We start from the raw sequence: 22874 nt of genomic DNA on the forward strand, positions 1-22874 counted from the left end.
TCCTGAGAATACAGCATGGTGAATCAAAGCATGGACTTCGGGGGCTTCCCTGGTGGTTCAGTGGTTAAGAATCTGCCTGCCAATGCAGGGGACACGGGTTCGAGCCCTGATCCAGGAAGATTCCACGTGCTGTGGAACAACTAAGCCCGTGCACCACAACTACTAAGCCTGCACTCTAGAGCCCACGAGCCACAACTACTGAGCCCAGGCACCACAACTACTGAAGCCCGCGTGCCTAGAGCCCGTGCACTGCAACAAGAGAAGCCACCGCAATGAGAAGCCCGTGCAGTGCAACGAAAAGTAGCCCCCGCTCGCCACAAGTAGAGAAAGCCCACGCACAGCAACAAAGACCCAACTCAGTCAAAAATAAATAAATTTAAAAAAAAAAAAAAAAAGCATGGACTTCGAAATCCAAGACAGACCTGGTGTGAATTCAATTAGACCTTGGGTAAGTCACTTATATTTTCTGTGCTTCAGTTTCTTCACCAGTAAAAATATAAATAGTGCCTACTTCCTAGGATTATTTAGAACCTGGCACATGAGTATCCAGTAAACGGTAGTAACTGTACACACTTCTGAATAAACAGTAGTAACTATAATGACTCCAAAAAAAAAAGCATAGCTACAGTCACAGGAGCAAGTTCTAGTATACTTTTCAATAACTTTCAAGCGCTACATGTGGTTATTAATGCAGGTGAAGTACAGAGTTAGAACAGAAGACATGATTTCATATCTCAGATATGTGAAAAACTCAATGGCGGGACCCAGCACACTAAACGTGAAGCATTGTAATTATCCCAATGTTTTTAGATTTTCTAAATCGAAAGCATTCTATTCTAGGTAATAATGATTGCTTTTAGTGAGTTATGAAGGATTGGGCAGTTTTCTTTTCCTGTACCTCCTTTAAAGTCAGGATAATAGAAACAGTCAACATTTACTGAGGGTTTACTATGTGCCAGGCGCTATTTGGAGTGTTTCACAAATATTAAGTCATTTAACCCCTCAGTATCTGAATGAGGTGGGCATTACCGCTCTCTCCATTCTCCAGGTAAGGGAAGTGAAGCATAAGAGGTTAGGGTGCTTAGCCTTGGCCACAGTACGTGACATCTCTTCCTCTTGGATTGTGAGGTCTATGGACAATAAAATCTGGTGCTTTTCTGACAACAGACATTCTGACACTGAAGCAGGCAGAGAAAAGCAGAGATGAGAAAAGACAGAAAGACCGGATGAGCTCTTCGAGCCTTGAATCCAGCTAACTATGGGATCGGAATACCCCTAGACTTCCCAGTTATTATAACAGTCAACCAATTTCCTTTTTTACAGACAGTTTGAATTGGGTTTCTGTCCCTTACAACTAAAAGTTTCCTACTGAGACCTGTCCTTGAATTGTACTGAAGTAGAAGTATAAAAAGTCTCAAAAAGCTCTAAACTTCAATCTGTCCATTACAAGCACCTTATATTTAGAAAAGGATATTTAAAGTATAAAAATCAAATGCAACTTCTCAAATTTTGAAGCCATACCCCCTCGTGGCGTAAGCCAAATACAGCCAAGGTCAGCTTGAATTACTACATCACGTGCTCCCCTGCACCTCCTGTAATCCATAATGACAGCCATATATTCCACTCACGCAAATAGCTGCACATCAAGGTCAATGCCAAGCCTGCCAAATATAATTCATGTGGATGTACTTTCATGAAGAAGATATGTGAAAATGTAATAGAGTAGGTGCATATTATGAGACACCAAAACTTCAGAGAGCAGTCTGCAATGCAGAACAAATGACCAGCTTGTAATACAGAGAAAAAGCTTTGTTTTATGGTATGTTGAGAAATACTGTGAACATATTTCGAGATAATTAAGTAGCTAATTCATGAACTCCGGTCTCTTATCATTTTTTTTTAACATCTTTTTTTTTGGGGGGGAGTGGGGGGCACGTGGGCCTCTCACTGCTGTGGCCTCTCCCATTGCAGAGCACAGGCTCCGGACGCGCAGCCTCAGCGGTCATGGCTCACGGGCCTAGCTGCTCCGCAGCACGTGGGGTCTTCCTGGACTGGGGCACAAACCCGTGTCTCCTGCATCAGCAGGCGGACTCGCAACCACTGCGCCACCAGGAAAGCCCAATATCTTTATTGGAGTATACTTGCTTTACAATTCTTATCACTTCTTCTAATGACCTCAAAGGGTAGCAATTTATGCATGCAGTTCATCATTTTTTAGGAAACCCTGTAAGAAAAAACTGCAATTCCTTTACCTCTTTCCCCTTAAAAAAAATACAACCAACCAAAGTGTGAATTACTACCCGTTAAGACCTCTACGTTGCCCTCAGTGTGATCACAGTGATTGCTCTGTTCCTGTTAGCTTTGGCACTCGACTGAAGATTTGGACTGTAGGATATTACAAAGGCTGGTCTCTACTGCTCTCAGATTGCTAAATTGCCAGATGAAAATATAATCTTTAATTTAGCTAACTCTCAATTATTCCTGCTAATAAGTAGGTAATTAAAAATTAAACATAAAGAAGAAAAGGACTTACAAAAACAAACCCAAAACGTTTAAGAAAATGGTAATATGAACACAAATTTCGATAGCTACCTTAAAAGTGAATGGATTAAATGCTCCAACCAAAAGACATACGCTTGCTGAATGGATACAAAAATAAGACCCATGTATATGCTGTCTACAAGAGACCCACTTCAGACCTAAGGACACATACAGACTGAAAGTGAGGGGATGGAAAAAGATATTCCATGCAAACGGAAATCAAAAGAAAGCTGGAGTGGCAATACTTACATCAGATAAAACAGACTTTAAAATAATGTTACAAGAGACAAGGAAGGACACTACATAATGATCAAGGGATCCACCCAAGAAGATAAAACAATTATAAATATATATGCACCTAACACAGCAGAACCTCAATACATAAGGAAATTGCTAACAGCTATAAAAGAGGAAATGGACAGTAATACAATAACAGTGGGGGACTTTAACACCTCACTTACACCAATGCACAGATCATCCAAACAGAAAATTAATAAGGAAACAGAAGTTTTAAATGACACAATAGACCAGAAAGATTTAATTGATATTTATAGGACATTCCATCCAAAAACAGCAGATTACACTTTCTTCTCAAGTGCGCATGCAACATTCTCCAGGAGAGATCACATCTTGGGTCACAAATCAAGCCTCAGTACACTAAAGAAAACTGAAATCATATCAACCATCTTTTCTGAACACAACACTATGAGATTAGAAAACAATTACACGGAAAAAAACATAAAAAACACAAACACATGGAGGCTAAACAATACGTTACTGAATAACCAAGTGATCACTGAAGAAATCAAAGAGGATATCAAAAAATACCTAGAAACAAATGACAAGGAAAACACGATCACCCAAAACCTATGGGATGCAGCAAAAGCAGTTCCAAAAGGGAAGTTTATAGCTATACAAGCCTACCTCAAGAAACAAGAAAAATCTCAAAAAAACAATCTAACGTTACACCTAAAGGAACTAGAGAAAGAAGAACAAACAAAACCCAAAGTTAGCAGAAGAAAAGAAATTATAAAGATCAGAGGAGAAATAAATGAAATAGAATCAAGAAAACAATAGCAAAGATCAATAAAACTAAAAGCTGGTTCTTTGAGAAGACAAACAAAATTGATAAACCATTAGCCAGACTCATCAACAAAAAGAGGGAGAGGACTCAAATCAATACATTTAGAAATGAAAAAGGAGAAGTTACAACAGACATCACAGAAATACAAAGAATCCTAAGAAACAACTACAAGCAACTCTATGCCAATAAAATGGACAACCTGGAAGAAATGGACAAATTCTTAGAAAGGTATAACCTCCCAAGACAAAACCCGGAAGAAATAGAAAATATGAACAGACCAATCACAAGTAATGAAATTGAAACGGTGATTAAAGATCTTCCAACAAATAAAAGTACAGGACCAGATGGCATCACAGGTGAATTCTATGAAACATTTACAGAAGAGCTAACACCTATCCTTCTCAAACTCTTCCAAAAAATTGCAGAGGAAGGAACATTCCCAAACTCATTCTATGAGGCCACCATCACCCTGATACCAAAACCAGACAAAGATACTACAAAAAAAATTACAGACTAATATTACTGATGATTATAAATCCAAAAATCCTCAACAAAATACTAGCAAACACAATCCAACAATACATTAAAAGGATCATACAATATGATCAAGTGGGGTTTATCTCAAGGATGCAAGGATTCTTCAATATATGCAACTCAATGTGATACACCATATGAATATATTGAAGAATAAAAACCATATGATCATCTCAATAGATACATAAAAAGCTTTTGACAAATTTCAACACCTATTTATGATAAAAACCATCCAGAAAATAGGCCTAGAGGGAACGAACCTCAACATAATAAAGGCCATATACAACAAACACACAGCCAACATCATTCTCAATGGTGAAAGACTGAAAGCATTTCCTCTAAGATCAGGAAAAAGACAAGGATGTCCACTCTCGCCACTACTATTCAAGATAGTTTTGGAAGTCCTAGGCACAGCAATCAGAGAAGAAAAGGAAATAAAAGTAATACAAATTGTAAAAGAAGAAGTAAAACTGTCACTGTCTGCAGATGACATGATACTATACATAGAGAATCCTAAAGATGCCACCAGAAAACTACTAGAGCTAATCAATGAATTTGATAAAGTTGCAGAATACAAAATTAATGCACAGAAATCTCTTGCATTCCTATACACTAATGATTAAAAATCTGAAAGAGAAATTAAGGAAACTCTCCCATTTACCAATGCAACAAAAAGAATAAAATACATAGGAATAAGGCTTCCCTGGTGGCGCAGTGGTTGAGAGTCCGCCTTCTGATGCAGGGGACATGGGTTCGTGGCCCGGTCTGGGAAGATCCCACATGCTGCGGAGCGACTGGGCCCATAAGCCATGGCCGCTGAGCCTGTGCATAAGGAGCCTGTGCTCTGCAACGGGAGAGGCCACAACAGTGAGAGGCCTGCGTACTGCAAAAACAAAAACAAAAACAAAAAACCTAGGAATAAACCTACCTAGGGAGACAAAACACCTGTGTGCAGAAAACTATAAGACACTGATAAAATACATTAAAGATGATACCAACAGATGGAGAGATATACCATGTTCTTGGACTGGAAGAATCAATATTGTGAAAGTGAGTATACTACCCAAAGCAATCTACAGAGTCAATGCAATCCCTATCAAATTACCAATGGCATTTTTTACAGAACTAGAACAAAAAATCTTAAAATTTGTATGGAGACACAAAAGACCTTGAATAGCCAAAGCAGTCTTGACAGAAAAACACGGAGCAGGAGGAATCAGACTCCCTGACTACAGACTATACTACAAAGCTACAGTAATCAAGACAATATGGTACTGGCACAAAAACAGAAACATAGATCAATGGAACAGATAGAAAGCCCAGAGATAAACCCACACAGGTATGGTCAACTAATCTATGACAAAAGAGGCAAGAATATACAATGGAGAAAAGACAGCCTCTTCAATAAGTGGTGCTGGGAAAACTGGACAGCTACATGTAAAAGAATGTAATTAGAACACTCCCTAACACCTTACACAAAAATAAACTCAAAATGGATTAGAGACCTAAATGTAAGACCAGACACCATAAAACTCTCAGAGGAAAACATAGGAAGAACACTCGTTGACATAAATCACAACAAGATCTTTTTTAATCCACCTCCTACAATAACGGAAATTAAAAAAAAATAAACAATGGGACCTAATGCAACTACAAAGCTTTTGCACAGCAAAGGAAATGATAAACAGGACGAAAAGACAACCCTCAGAATGGGAGAAAATATTTGCAAACGAATCAACGGACAAAGGATTAATCTACAAAATATATAAACAGCTCATGAAGCTCAATAATAAAGAAACAACAACCCAATCCAAAAATGGGCAGAAGACCTAAATAGACGTTTCTCCAAAGAAGATATACAGACTGCCAACAAACACACGAAAGAATGCTCAACATCATTAATCATTAGAGAAATGCAAATCAAAACTACAATGAGATATCATCTCACACCAGTCAGAATGGCCATCATCAAAAAATCTACAAACAATAAATGCTGGAGAGGGTGTGGAGAAAAGGGAACACTCTTGCACTGCTGGTGGGAATGTGAATTGGTTCAGCCACTATGGAGAACAGTATGGAGGTTCCTTAAAAAACTACAAATAGAACTACCATATGACCCAGCAATCCCACTACTGGGCATATACCCTGAGAAAACCAAAATTCAAAAAGAGTCATGTACCAAAATGTTCATTGCAGCTCTATTTACAATAGCCCGGAGATGGAAACAACCTAAGTGCCCATCATCGGATGAATGGATAAAGAAGATGTGGCACATATATACAATGGAATATTACTCAGCCATAAAAAGAAACAAAATTGAGCTATTTGTAATGAGGTGGATAGACCTAGAGTCTGTCATACAGAGTGAAGTAAGTCAGAAAGAAAAAGACAAATACCGTATGCTAACACATATATATGGAATTTAAGAAAAAAAAATGTCATGAACAACCTAGGGGTAAGGCAGGAATAAAGACGCAGACCTCCTAGAGAACGGACTTGAGGTTATGGGGAGAGGGAAGGGTGAGCTGTGACAGGGCGAGAGAGAGTCATGGACATATACACACTAACAAACGTAGTAAGGTAGATAGCTAGTGGGAAGCAGCCGCATTGCACAGGGATATTGGCTCGGTGCTTTGTGACAGCCTGGAGGGGTGGGATAGGGAGGGTGGGAGGGAGACGCAAGAGGGAAGACATATGGGAACATATGTTTATGTATGACTGATTCACTTTGTTATAAAGCAGAAACTAACACACCATTGTAAAGCAATTATACCCCAATAAAGATGTTAAAAAAAAAAAAACCATTGTTTTATGTATACATGTATTTTTTAAATCATTTTCATCTTATTCTTCAGGGATGCAATAACTTCAACAATTAGTAATATCAAACTCTGAATCAAAGGAATTGGCAAAAGTTCAGATTATGAAGTAAATGGCTCAACAAGTGACAGAAAATTAGACAAATTTTGTCTAATTCATCTTGTTCCATGATCTGACTCATTTCCAAATTTTCTGGGTTGGGGAGTGAAAAGACTTTCTCTGATTTTTCCCACAGAGGCAGGAATAACAACTCCCCCATTCCACTGTATAGGTAGAAAGGTATACCACTCTCTTCATCACATAGCATTTGCATGGCAAGATGAAGAGACCCCAGATATAGTAAGGCCAAGACAGGGGCAAAGGGCCAAAGCATGGTGATTTGGCTCTTTCTTCAAATCCATTTTCCCCAAGCAAAGCACATCCTGTGTATTTGATATCTAAAAGCATCATCTGCACAATTCAGAGAATCATGCAGGTTTCAAACTGGAAAGCTAGCTAGGAAAGATACAGAACCTAAGGAATAACTTTGTACTATATTTCCAGCAGCATCAATAGAGTGCTCTAAGCTTAGTGAGGTGTCTATCAGAAATATTTTTAAACAAAGAAATTAATAAAATATTCTTCAGTAGTTTTAAAAAAAAACCACTTTGGAATACAGACTATTCATTCTACTTCATCAGTGAATATTTTTGCATTAGGATGAATTTTGTTTCTTCATACAATCTATGTCTGTGAAACTGCTTACCTTTTTCACTAACTCTTGTATTATCTCTTTACCACTCACCACAAACCTATGCTATAAGTACAATTATTACTACCCTCTTATATAGATAATGAAACTTAGGGATGTGATGCTGTGATATAATAAGAAATATATAAGCTCTGATTCCCAGCACAGAGCTTCTAAAAGTCTTATAACTTCCTGAGTTGTAGGGTTAGAAGAGTGTCTTTTTTTATCCATAGTAAGTCCCTTTCACCACACCTGAGCTTATGGCAATGAGGTGACTCTGGGAGGATTGGGGCCGGTTGTCAGAGGAACCAACCATGTGACTAGGGGGTTGAAACTTCCAGCCCCACCCCAAGGTCCGGGGAGGGAAAAAGGGCTGGGGATTGAGGTTATCACCAATGGCCACTGATTTAATCAATCATGCCCACATAATAGATACTCCATAAAACCCCCCAAAACAAATGGGTTCAGAGAGCACCCACGTTGGAAAACGCACCGACGTTCTGGGAGGGGGAGTGCACCCCAAACTCCACAAAGACAGAGAAGCTCCTTTGCTCAGGATCCTTGCCCTATATACCTCTTCGTCTGGCCGTTCATTTGAATCCTTTATAACATCCTTTATAATAAACCAGTAATCGTAATTAAGTGTTTCCCCTAGTTCTGTGTGCCAGTTCTAGCAAATTATCAAACCTGAGGTGAGGAGGAGGTCGTGAGGACCCCTGATTTATAGCCAGTCAGTCAGAAGTAGAAGACTTGAGATTGGAATCTGAAGTGGGAGGCAGTCTTTCGGAACTTAGCCCTTAACATATGGGGTCTGCACTAATTCCAGGGAGGGTCAGAATTGAATTAAATTGTAGGACACCCAGTTGATGTCCACAGGGAAATGATGAAGTGCTTGGTGTGAAAGACCCACACACTTGGCGTCAGAAATGTTGAGTAGCGAACAGCTTTCCTTTAGAAAGGTTAAATACTACGGTCACAGAGCTAAGTGACAGAGTTGGGTTTTGGAGCCAAGCAGACTCTAAAACAACACTCTTCAATAATAAAACGTGTTAGAGGAAAATGATTTTATACTCACAACAAACATGTACGGTTATTGATAATAATAAAGAGCTGGAAGAATAACAAAAATTGCCACATTAATTCTTACCTGTGTCTGCCTCATTGCCCGTTCCACTCGGCGTGTGCTTCCTCTCTCAAGTTTTGTCCGGAGGATCAAAGCTGATGTCTGAATGGCCCAGAACTTGGGTTGTGAAAGCAAACACTGAGGGGAAGAAAGAAAGAAAGAAAGAAAGAAAAAAACCACAGAAGGAATGGATAAGCTGGGTAATTCCACTCTGAATATAACAAAATGAATACATCAGGTAGTGCTGAGTGACTGCAGATTTGAAAATCACCTCAGGGAAAAATAATAGAAGACAACACGTGCTTTATGTTTTTTATGAAGAATATTTTTTATGAAGAATGTATTCATCTGAGCAGAGTCATTACTTAACCTAGTTGACCTGTTCTACTGAATAAATTCCTTAAGGAATGAATCAGAATATTTCCATATAATCAAAAAGGTAAGCAGAATGTATCATACCATAAATTAATAAATCTTTTTATCTCACGAGTTATTTAAAAATGTGAGAAAATAAACTACATAAAATAAATGCCATCTTCTCAAATTTGAAATACATTTTTAAAAATCATCCAAACTCACAAACAAAAACAAATAATTAGAAATCTGGTACCTTTCACTTAAATATCCTAATCCACTGATGCAAATGCAAATCAAACTTTAAGAAAACCGCTCTAAAATTTTTGAGAATGCTTTCTAGTCTTGGTTAGGGTAGGGAGTCTCTAATGTTAGTTAAAATGCTATCCTAGAGAGGGCATCTTAAGAAAGACTGGCTCATAAGAAAACTCTGAATATGCACATACTGAATCCTAGCCCCAGAGAAAGCTGTGACCAACCATCAGTTCACAGAGTGCAGTAGAAACCACTGAATATGACCGCAAATGTAGTGGGGAAAAAGGGAAAGTTTTGGGTGTGTGAAAACAGGGGCAAAATGTATTATGAGACAATAGGGACTGACTGGTATAATGAACACAACTTAAGCTCTTTGCTGGTGACACGGAAACCAATGCTGTCCCTGAGTGATATAATAACTTTCAGTGAAGATTGCTTCGCAGAAAGGCAAAAGGTTTATTCGTCTGAAAGCTGACTACATCCTTGATTATCTGCTTATTTCTAAAAGTCAGGTATAAAAAACATCCTAGTTAATTAGCGTCCAATTAATCATTCAAAACCTAGCTGCGCACTAGCAGGAGAAGCTTTTGGTATTTTAAAACTAAATCAGATCTCTGAGAGCAGAATCTGGGCATCGGTGTTTTTTAAAAACTCCCCAGGTAATTCTAAGACATAGCCAAATTTAAGAACTAGTAGGCTAAGCTAATACAAGTATTTGTTTTTGGTCAAATTCCCTTGTAACTCCAAAATCTCATTAAAAGTTAGCAAGAAGTTCTTCAATGGAGTATACATAAACTGTATCACCGTCCCTGCAATGCCTTACTGTACCGTGCCCAGCTCACTTCCATCATTTCTATTACCTACCTGGCCCCTATAGGTATGTGAATTTTCAACTCCAAATCTTTGCCAACTTTCTTACAATAAAAAGGAGACTGAAGCACCAACAGGTTAGATCACTTGCTCAATGTCACACCTTCATTAGGAGCAAAAGCTGATTCTAATACTTGGTCTCGATCCCCAAAACAACATCTTTTTTTTTTTTTTTTTTGGAAATTGCACTGGATGCATGAGCTTCAACCATTTTCATTTTGTAACTGAAATATAGTTGACATACAATATTATGTCAGTTTCAAGAGTACTACAGGGCTTCCCTGGTGGCGCAGTGGTTAAGAATCTGCCTGCCAATGCAGGGGACACGGGTTTGAGCCCTGGTCTGGGAAGATCCCACATGCCGCGGAGCAACTAAGCCCGTGCGCCACAACTACTGAGCCTGCGCTCTAGAGCCCACGTGCCACAACTACTGAGCCTGCGCTCTAGAGCCCGCAAGCCACAACTACTGAACCCACGTGCCTAGAGCCCGTGCTCCACAACAAGAGACGCCACTGCAATGAGAAGCTCACGCACTGCAAGGAGCCCCTGCTCCCCGCATCTAGAGAAAGCCCATGCACAGCAGTGAAGACCCAACACAGCCAAAAATAAAAAAGTTATTTAAAAAAAAGAGTACTACATAATGATTTGATATTTGCATACATTATAAAGTGATCACCACAATAAGTCCAGTAACCATCTTTTCCCATACAAAGTTATTACAATATTATTGACCATATTCCTCATGTTGTATATTATCAATATATCCCCATGACTTATTTTATTCTATAACTGGATGTTTGTAACTCTTAATCCCCTTTACCTATTTCGCCCACCCCACCTCACTTTCTGGCAACCACCTGTTTCTTCTCTGAATCTGTGAGTCTGTTTTCATCTTGTTTTGTTTATTTGCTTGTTTTGTTTTTTAGATTCACCATATAAGATCATGCAATCTTTCTCTGTCTGACTTATTTCAGTTAGCAAAATACCCTCTAGATCCATCCATGTTGCCGCAAATGGCAAGATTTCACTTTTTTACAGCCGCAGAACACATTTACATTGTTTTCTTAACACTTTCTCCAAGGAAGTAGATGACAGTACCCAGGAAACACTGTAGAGTAATGTAAGAAGAGGACTCAGTAGAGAACTTTAGGAAACTGCTCTATTAAAGGGAAGTGGAAGAAGAGGAGTAAACAGAGAATATGCAAATAATGGAGAAGGAGAATCAGAAGAATAAATTCTTACTGAAATGTGTTCATTCATTAATTCACTTGAGCACCTACTTTGTACAAGGCAGTGAGCACAAGGCCCCAGGGACAAAGTAGCGAGCAAGACAGACAAGGTCCCTGCCCTCAGAGAACTTACATTCTAATGCAATGACTATTAAGTAACCTAATTCTTCTATAACTAAGTTTGCAAATTAAAATATTTTTATCTCCTTGGAATACAGTTATATGGCACTATAAATATATACATGATGAAACAGAAGACATGAAATAAGTAAATCTGCACACTGATTCTACTACCTACAGTGGGTCGCCTGTTTTCTGTTCATTTTATTAAAGGGACTGTCTCGGTAACCTCATGACAGGATGGAAGAGGACTGAGGAAATGGCTCTGTAGAACAGTGGGGATAATCTCCAAGTCAGCCAGAGCTTGATCAGAATCCCAGCTCCACCAAGTCAGGTGATTAGCTGGGTGACCTTGGGAAGCCACCTGACCTCTTAGGATCTCATTTTCCTCCTCTCTAAAATAGGAGTAGTAACTCCCATCTCTCACAAACTTGTGAGGATTAAATAAGCATGAATAGGTTAACACTTAACTAGCCTCTGAGAGTACCTGCTAAAAAGCACATGTGGTCCCCTCCGGGATTTCTCCTCCTGTAATGCCTTCTCTCACCCTCAGCAGGAATGCAGCATCCAGAGTGGGCACAGGTGATGGCCCTAACCATCAGCTACCCCCAAAATATGGTACCTGGGCATACTGAGCATCTTAAGCTGAAGGAGTCTGAGAAAACAGCTGAAGCAGGAAGATCACTCCGACCTTCCCACTGCCCTTTTCTCCTGAAACAGATCATAAAACTCTCATATGAGAGGTGCCTTCCCTATACCCAGAGGAAAGGTGCATCCTTATCTCTGAAGAAAAAGGGACCCTGAGAAGAATCCCAACAAGCAGGCCTTACTAAATTTCTCCCAGTGTACTACCCTTACCTTTGAACTATCATACTCCTCCACGACTGCCCGCACTTCATCAAACCTAGCACAAAAATACTCAGGTTGAACTGTTTCATCAGGTCTTCATTTCCTTATGAAGGCTCCTGTGTCACACAAAATCTCTATTAAGTAAATGTGTGCCCTTTTTTCCTGTTAATCTGTCTTTGTCAGTTTAATTTTCAGACCCAGTCTGGAACCCTAAGAGCGTGGAGGAAAACTCTGTCCTCCCCCACAGTCCCCAGCCACACGGTCACTTTACACCAATAACATCATGGCACATGGGCCAGCACAGGCCGTGGGCTTGTCAGTTAAAGCCCAGCTTTAAAAGGTTTGCATACCAAAGCGGGGAGATATTTTCCTCGGAAAACTACCAACTCAGACTGTTTTTTGTGCTGGCATGAGAACAAGAGTTTGAGACTTTTATGTGAAGCTCAAGCAAAACATTCTCACTAAACGCTGAAAGTAAAATGCAATCCGAAAAACAGACATTTGAAAAGCTTTAAAGAAGGAACTGACTGGATAATGATATCACTGAAGAATGCATTTATCTTATATTTGTTTGGCTGGGAGATATACTGACTTGGGAAAGTCTTTCTAAAAGGAGGTAACTGCAGATAGGCTGTGTCTAATATATCTTACAAAACACTGCTGCCCACAAGGTAAAAATCAGTCAGAATATGAGACATTAGGTAAAGAAAAAGAAAATTAAACAGGATATATATGCTTTAATGCTCTACATAGTTGAAGAATGTTCATTTTATTGCTGAATAATATTTCACTGCAATATACAATTTATTTAACCATTATCCTGCTAATGGGCATTTAGGTAGTTTCCAATCTGGGGCTATTACAAATCTGCTATGAACATTCTAGATGTGCTATCAGAATGTGCCATCAGTTGAGGTGAACATGTACAAGTATTTCTGCTGGACATATACTTACGAGTGAAACTGCTAGGTCAGAGTATTCAGCTTTCAGGAATACACCCAATCTTCTAAAAGGTTTTCCACTTTACACTCTTATTAGAAACATTAGAGTCCTTGTTACTTCACAACCCTGCAACACTCAATATTGTCTATTTTTTACATTTTAACTATTCTGGTGGGTATTTAGTAGTATTCCATTATGGTTAATTTTCACTTCTCTAACAAATTTGCATTTCTCTACTGGTTAATAAAGTTGTGCACCTTTTAATATGTTAATGACCATTTTAATGCCTCTCTTTTAAGTCCCTATTGAAGTCCTTTGCCTGCTGTTTTCTATTGGGTTGTCAAAAATATTCTTGGGCTTCCCTGGTGGCACAGCGGTTAAGAATCCACCTGCCAATGCAGGGGACACGAGTTTGAGCCTTGGTCTGGGAAGATCCCACATGCCATGGAGCAACTAAGCCTTGTGCCACAACTACTGAGCCTGCGCTCTAGAGCCCACGAGCCACAACTACCGAAGGCCAGGTACCACAACTACTGAAGCCCGCGCACCTAGAGCCCATGCTCCACATCAAGAGAAGCTACCGCAATGAGAAGCCCATGCACGGCAACGAAGAGTAGCCCCTGCTCACCGCAACTAGAAAAAGCCCACACGCAGCAACGAAGACCCAATGCTGCCAAAAATAAATAAATTAAAAAAATTTTTTCTTGATAATTTGTTAAATATTCTTTATATTTTCTGAACACAAGCCTCCCTGTCTTTTTGTTGGAAGAGGAAAACATATTCATCTTCTTATTTGACAAAACACAACACATACTTGTTCTGGCAAGGCACTGGTCTAACTGCTTTACAAATATTAACAGTATCTTTTGAAATTTATAGTGTTTAATATTACTAGTCATCCAGTTTATCATTTTTGTTTTATGGTTAGAGCTTTATTGTCCTTTTTGATCGTCCTAAGGTCTCAAAGATGTTCTCCTGTATTTTTCCTCTAAAAACTTTACAGTTTTGCTTTCTACTTCGGCGTATTCAATTTGGAATTGATTTTTTGTATATCTAGTATGATATAGGGGTTAAGGTAGCTTTTTTCCATATGGATATAAATCATCTACTAGCATGTATTGAAAAGCCTACCCTTTCCCCACTGCACTGCAACGCCAGATGTGACGTAAGTCAGATGAACTGTGTATGTATGGCTCTGTTTTTGGACTCTCTATCTGTTCCACTAGTTAGTCTGTATTTCCTCGTGACAAAATGTCTTAATTCAGTGTTTCTCAAACTTTCAAGTGCATAAGAATAATCTAGAGAGATTGTTAAAACACAGACTCCTTGGCCCCAACCCCAGAGATTCTGATTGAACAGGGTGTGAAGTGGAGCCAGAGAAATTCCATTTCTAACAAGCTCCCAGGTGATGCTGATGCTGCCAGTCCAAGAACCACAATAGGCTAAGCTCTGCCTTAATTGATATAGTTTTATAATAAGTCTTGGTATCTGCCAGTGGAAGTACTCCAATTCTGTTCTTCATGACTGACTTCGCTATTCTTAGCCTTTCACATTTCCATATGAATTTTAAAGTCAGCTTGAGTTCCACAAAACCAGAAAAAACAACAGCAACAGCAACAACAAAAATCAAGCGCTGGGATTTTGTTACAGATTGCATTGATAATGTAGGTTAATTTGAGGAGACTTGAAATTTTAAAATATTGAGCCCCACACACACATAGCATATTCCTCTATTTAGGTCTTCATTAATTTCTCTTAATAATGTTTTGTAGCTTTTAGCACAGAGGCCTTGTAAATCCTTTGACAGATTCACTCCTAGGAATTTGATGTTTTTTAACATTATTGCAGGTGTTATCTTTTTCCCCTCTTTTTCATTTTTTTTAATTATGGTAAGATACATATAACATAAAATGTACACTCTTGACCATTTTTAACTGTACAGTTTACTTATGCAACCAATCTATAGAAATCTTCTCATCCTTCAACTGAAACTCTATACCCATTAAACAAAAATACCCCACTCCACCCCAAGGCAACAACCACCATGCTCCTTTCTGGTTTGTTTGCTTGCTTTCTGTTTTGAGTTAGTTTTTTTTTTGCAGGGGGGGCACGGGGCGTGTTTTTTGGGGCATGTCATGTAGAATTTTAGTTCCCTGACCAGGGATCGAATCCATGCCCACTGCAGTGGAAGTGCAGAGCCTTAACCATTGGACTACCAGGGAAGTCCCCACCATGCTACTTTTTCTATGAATTTGATTACTCTAGGTACCTCATATAAATAAGTGGAAACAGGCAGTTGCAAATGTTATCCTTTTTTAAAGTTCATTTACTTTTACCTGGAGTCTATTAACTAAAGCGATTTGATGAAATGTTGGCTCACTAAACTGAGTACTGGCTAAAAATCCAGTAAAAACAGACACTTAAGAAAGAAATTTGGGAGAGTTTCAAGATGGCAGAAGAGTAAGACATGGAGATCACCTTCCTCCCCACAAATACATCAGAAATACATCTACATGTGGAACAAATCCTCCAGAACACCTACTGAATGCGGGCAGAAGAACTCAGACCTCCCCAAAGGCAAGAAACTCCCCACATACCTGGGTAGGGCAAAAGAAAAAAGAAAAAACAGAGACAAAAGAATAGAGACGAGGCCTGCACCAGTGGGAGGGAGCTGTGAAGGAGGAAAGGTTTCCACACACTAGGAAGGCCCTTCACTGGCGGAGAGGGAGACGGGGTGGTGGGGGGTAAAGCTTCAGAGCCACAGAGGAGACCACAGCAACAGGGGTGCGGAGGGCAAAGCGTAGAGATTCCCGCACAAAGGATCGGTGCCAACCAGCACTCACCAGCCCCAGAGGCTTGCCTGCTCACCTGCTGGGGCGGTTGGGGGCTGGGAGCTGAGGCTCCAGCTTCAGAGGTTGGATCCCAGGGAGAGGACTGGGGTTGGCTGCGTGGTCACAGCCTGAAGGGGGCTACTGAGCCACAGCTAGCAGGGAGGGAGTCCGGAAAAAAGTCTGGAGCTGCCGAAGAGGCAAGAGACCATTGTTTTGTGGTGCACGAGAAGAGGGGATTCAGAGCACCACCTGAACGAGCTCCAGAGACGGGTGCGAGCCGTGGCTATCAGAGCAGACCCCAGAGACAGGCATGAAATGCTAAGGCTGCTACTGCGGGCACCAAGAAGCCTGTGTGCAAGCACAGGTCACTATCCACACCTCCCTTCAGGGGAACCCGTGCAGCCCGCCACTGCCAGGGTCCCGTGATCCAGGGACAACTTCCCCGGGAGAACACACGGCGCGCCTCACGCTGTTGCAACGTCACTCTGGCCTCTGCTGCCGCAGGCTCGCCCAGCATTCCGTACCGTCCCTCCTCCCAGCCTGAGTGAGCCAGAGCCCCCGAATCAGCTGATACGTTGACCCTGCCCTGTCTGAGCTGGGGAACAGACGCCCTCAGGCGACCTACACGCAGAGGCAGGTCCAAATCCAAAGCTGAGCCCCGGGAGCTGTGCCAACAAAGAAGAGAAAGGGAAATCTCTCCCAGCAGCCTCAGGAGCAGCGGATTAAATCTCAACAATCAACTTGATGTACCCTGCATCTGTGGAATACCTGAATAGACAAAGAATCATCCCAAATTGAGGCAGTGGACTTTGGGAACAACGATATATACATATTTTTCCTTTTTCTCTTTTTGTGCTTATGTATGTATATGCTTCTGTGTGTGATTTTGTCTGTATAGCTTTGCTTTTACCATTTGTCCTGGGGTTCTGTCTGTCCGTTTTCTCTTAATTTTTTTTAGTATAGTTTTCAGTACTTCTTATCATTGGTGGATTTGCTTTTTGGTTTGGTTGCTCTTTCTTTCTTTCTTTCTTTTTAAATTACCTTGTAAATTTTTCTAATTTTTATTATTTTTTATTTTAATGACTTTATTTTATTTCTTTTTCATTCTTTCTTTCTTTCTTTTCTTCCTTTTATTTTGAGCCTTGTGGATGACAGGGTCCTGGTGCTCTGGTCGGGCATCAGGCCTGTGCCTCTGAAGTGGAAGAGCCAAGTTCAGGACACTGGTCCACCAGAGAGCTCCCAGCTCCACATAATATCAAAGAGCGAAAATCTACCAGAGATCTCCATCTCAACGCCAACACCCAGCTCCACTCAACGACCAGCAAGCTACAGTGCTGGACACCCTATGCCAAACAACTAGCAAGACAGGAACACAACCCTACACATTAGCAGAGAGGCTGCCTAAAATCATTATAAGGTCACAGACACCCCAAAACACACCACCAGACGTGGTCCTGCCCACCAGAAAGACAAGATCCAGCCTCAACCACCAGAACACAGGCACCAGTCCCCTCCACCAGGAAGCCTACACAACCCACTGAACCAACCTTAGCCACTGGCAGCAGACACCAAAAACAACGGGAACTACAACCTGCAGCCTGCAAAAAGGAGACCCCAAACACAGTAAGTTAAGCAAAATGAGAAGACAGAGAAATACACAGCAGATAAAGGAGCAAGGTAAAAACCCACCAGACCAAACAAATGAAGAGGAAATAGGCAGTCTACCTGAAAAAGAATTCAGAAAATGAGAGTAAAGATGATCCAAAATCTTGGAAACAGAATGCAGAAAATTCAAGAAACATTTTAAAAGGACCTATAAGAATTAAAGCGCAAACAATGATGAACACCACAATAAATGAAATGAAAAATCTCTACAAGGAATCAATAGCAGAAAAACTGAGGCAGAAGAACAGATAAGTGACCTGGAAGATAAAATAGTGGAAATAACTACTGCAGAGCAGAATAAGAAAAAAGAATGAAAAGAATGGAAGACGGTCTCAGAGACCTCTGAGATGACACTGAACACACCAACATTCAAATTATAGGGGTCCAAGAAGAAGAAGAGCAAAAGAAAGGGACTGAGAAGATATCTGAAGAGATTTTAGTTGAAAACTTCCCTAATATGGGAAAGGAAATAGTTGATCAAGTCCAGGAAGCACAGAGAGTCCCATACAGGATAAATCCAAGGAGAAACACGCCAAGACACATATTAATCAAACTATCAAAAATTAAATGCAAACAAAAATTATTAAAAGCAGCAAGGGAAAACCAACAAATAACATACAAGGGAATCCCCAAAAGGTTAACAGCTGATCTTTCAGCAGAATCTCTGCAAGCCAGAAGGCTGTGGCAGGACATATTTAAAGTGATGAAAGGGAAAAACCTACAACCAAGATTACTCTACCCAGCAAGGATCTCATTCAGATTTGACGGAGAAATTAAAACCTTTACATACAAGCAAAAACAAAGAGAATTCAGCACCACCGAACCAGCTTCACAACAAATGCTAAAGGAACTTCTCTAGGCAGAAAACACAAGAGAAGGAAAAGACCTACAAAAACAAACCAAAAACAATTAAGAAAATGGTAATAGGAACATACATATCGAAAATTACCTTAAATGTAAATGGATTAAATACTCCAACAAAAAGACATAGACCAGCTGAATGGATACAAAAACAAGACCCGTATATATGCTGTCTACAAGAGACCCACTTCAGACCTACGGACACATACAGACAGAAAGTGAGGGGATGGAAAAATATATTCCATGAAAACGGAAATCAAAAGAAAGCTGAAGTAGCAATTCTCATATAAGACAAAAAAGACTTTAAAACAAAGACTATTACAAGAGACAAAGAAGGACGCTACATAATGATCAAGGAATCAATCCAAGATATAACAATTGTAAATATTTATGCACCCAACAGAGGAACACCTCAATACATAAGGCAAATGCTAACAGCCATAAAAGGGGAAATCAACAGTAACACAATCACAGTACGGTACTTTAACACTCCACTTTCATCAATGGACAGATCATGCAAAATGAAAATAAATAAGGAAACACAAGCTTTAAATGATACATTAAACAAGAGGGACTTCATTGATATTTATAGGGCATTCCATCCAGAAAGAACAGAATACACTTTCTTCTCAAGTGCTCATGGAACGTTCTCCATGATAGATGATATCCTGGGTCACAAATCAATCCTTGGTAAATTTAAGAAAACTGAAATTGTATGAAGTATCTTTTCCGACCACAGCGCTATGAGACTAGATATCAATTACAGGAAAAAATCTGTAAAAAATACAAACACATGGAGGCTACACAATACACTACTTAATAACCAAGAGAACACTGAAGAAATCAAAGAGGAAATCAGAAAATACCTAGAAACAAATGACAATGAAAATACGATCACCCAAAACCTATGGGATGCAGAAAAAGCAGTTCTAAGAGGGAAGTTTATAGCTATACAAGCCAACCTCAAGAAACAAGAAACATCTCAAATAAACAACCTAACCTCATACCTAAAGCAATTAGAGAAAGAAAAACAAAGAAACCCCAAAGTTAACAGAAGGAAAGAAATCATAAAGATCAGATCAGAAATAAATTTAAAAGAAATGAAGGAAACAATAGCAAAAGATCAATAAAACTAAAAGCTGGTTCTTTGAGAAGATAAAGAAAATTGATAAACCATTAGCCAGACACATCAAGACAAAAAGGGAGAAGCCTCTCATCAATAGAATAAGAAATGAAAAAGGAGAATAACTGACACTGTAGAAATACAAAGGATCATGAGAGATTACTACAAGCAACTCTATGCCAATAAAATGGACAACCTGGAAGAAATGGACAAATAATTAGAAAAGCACAACCTTCCGAGACCAAACCAGGAAGAAATAGAAAGTATAAACAGATCAATCACAAGCACTGAAATTGAGACTGTGATTAAAAACCTTCCAACAAACAAAAGCCCAGGACCAGATGGTTTCACAGGCGAATTTTATCAAACATTTAGTGAAGAGCTAACACCTATCCTTCTCAAACTCTTCCAAAATATAGCAGAGGGAGGTTCACTCCCAAACCCATTCTACGAGGCCACCATCCCCCTGACGCCAAAACCAGACAAAGATGTAACAAGAAAAGAAAACTACAGGCCAATATCACTGATGAACACAGATGCAAAAATCCTCAACAAAATACTAGCAAACAGAATCCAACAGCACATTAAAAGGATCATACACCATGATCAAGTGGGGTTTATCCCAGGAATACAAGGATTCTTCAATACATCCAAATCAATGAATATGATATACCATATTAACAAATTGAAGAATAAGAACCATATGATCATCTCAATAGATGCAGAAAAACCTTTAGACAAAATTCAACACCCATTTATGATAAAAACCCTCCAGAAAATGGGCCTAGAGGGAATTTAACTCAACATAATAAAGGCCATATATGACAAACCCACAGCCAACATCCTCCTCAATGGTGAAATCTGATACCATTTCCACTAAGATCTGGAAAAACACAAGGTTGCCCACTCTCACCACTATTATTCAACATAGTGTTGGAAGTTTTAACCACAGCAATCACAGAAGAAATAAAAAGAATCCAAACCGGAAAAGAAGAAGTAAAGCTGTCACTGTTTGCAGATGACATGATACTATACATAGAGAATCCTAAAGATGCTACCAGAAAACTACTAGAGCTAATCAATGAATTTGGTAAAGTAGTGGGATACAAAATTAATGCACAGAAGTCTCTTGCATTCCTATACACTAAAGATGAAAAATATGAAAGAGAAATTAAGGAAACACTCCCATTTACCACTGCAACAAAAATAATAAAATACCTAGGAATAAACCTACCTAAAGAGACAGAAGACCTGTATGCAGAAAACTATAAGACATGGAAGAAAGAAATTAAAGATGATACCAACAGATGGAGAGATAGACCATGTTCTTGGATTGGTAGAATCAACATTGTGAAAACGATTATACTACCCAAAGCAATCTACAGATTCAATGCAATCTCTATTAAAAAATACCAGTGGCATTTTTCACAGAACTAAAACAAAAAATTTCACAATTTGTTTAGAAACACAAAAGACCCCGAATAGCCAAAGCAATCTTGAGAAAGAAAAACGGAGCTGGAGGAATCAGGCTCCCTGACTTCAGACTATACTACAAAGCTACAGTAATCAAGACAGTATGGTACTGGCACAAAAACAGTAATATAGATCAATGGAACAGGATAGAAAGCCCAGAGATAAACTCACACACATATGGTCACCTTATTTTTGATAAAGGTGGGAAGAATATATAATGGAGAAAAGACAGCCTCTTCAATAAGTGATGCTGGGAAAACTGGACAGGTACAGGTAAAAGAATGAAATTAGAACACTCCCTAATACCACACACAAAAATAAACTCAAAATGGATGAAAGACCTAAATGTAAGGCCAGACACTATCAAACACTTAGAGGAAAACATAGGCAGAACATTCTATGACACAAATCACAGCAAGATCCTTTTTGACCTTCCTCCTAAAGAAATGGGAATAAAAACAAAAATTAAAAAATGGGACCTAATGAAACTCAAAAGCTTTTGCACAGCAAAGGAAACCATAAACAAGATGAAAAGACAACCCTCAGAATGGGAGAAAATATTTGCACATGAAGCAACAGACAAAGGATTAATCTCCAAAATTTACAAGCAGGTCATGCAGCTTAGTATCAAAAAAAACAAACAACCCAATCCAAAAATGTGCAGAAGACCAAATAGACAAGATATACAGATTGCCAACAAACACGTGACAGGATGCTCAACATCACTAATCATTAGAGAAATGCAAATCAAAACTATAATGAGATATCATCTCACACTGGTGAGAATGGCCATCATCAAAAAATCTACAAACAATAAATGCTGGAGAGGGTGTGGAGAAAAGGGAACCCTCTTGCACTGTTGCTGGGAATGTAAATTGATACAGCCACTATGGAGAACAGTATGGAGGTTCCATAAAAAACTAAAAATAGAACTGCCATACGACCCAGCAATCCCACTACTGGGCATATACCCTGAGAAAACCATAATTCAAAAAGAATCATGTATCACAATGTTCACTGCAGCTCTATTAACAATATCAGGACATGGAAGCAACTTAAGTGTCCATCGACAGATGAACGGATAAAGAAGATGTGGCACATAGATAGAATGGAATATTACTCAGCCATAAAAAGAAACGAAATTGAGTTATTTGTAGTGAGGTGGATGGACCTAGAGTCTGTCATACAGAGTGAAGTAAGTCAGAAAGAGAAAAATAAATACCATATGCTAACACATATATATGGAATCTTAAAAAAAAAAAAAAGGTCATGAAGAACCTAGGGGCAGGATGGGAATAAAGATGCAGACCTACTAGAGAATGGACTTGAGGACATGGGGAGGGAGGGGGAAGGGTAAGCTGGGACAAAGTGAGAGATTGGCATGGACATACATACAATACCCAACGTAAAACAAATAGCTAGTGGGAAGGAGCCGCATAGCACAGGGAGATCAGCTCCGTGCTTTGTGTC

At 39.4% G+C, this 22874-nt stretch overlaps 1 protein-coding gene across 3 annotated transcripts in view; it reads right to left on the minus strand.

The window, feature by feature from the left end:
- TTC27 (tetratricopeptide repeat domain 27) overlaps positions 1-22874 on the minus strand; it is a 176345-nt gene that overhangs the window by 89226 nt on the left and 64245 nt on the right. For all 3 annotated transcript variants that reach the window (XM_067703305.1, XM_067703303.1, XM_067703304.1), the window contains exon 10: positions 8857-8970. In XM_067703305.1, the coding sequence (XP_067559406.1) occupies positions 8857-8970 (114 nt within the window). The remainder of the gene's footprint in view (positions 1-8856; positions 8971-22874) is intronic.

Source organism: Pseudorca crassidens, chromosome 14 (genome assembly GCF_039906515.1).
Source record: "Pseudorca crassidens isolate mPseCra1 chromosome 14, mPseCra1.hap1, whole genome shotgun sequence".
Taxonomy (NCBI): domain Eukaryota; kingdom Metazoa; phylum Chordata; class Mammalia; order Artiodactyla; family Delphinidae; genus Pseudorca; species Pseudorca crassidens.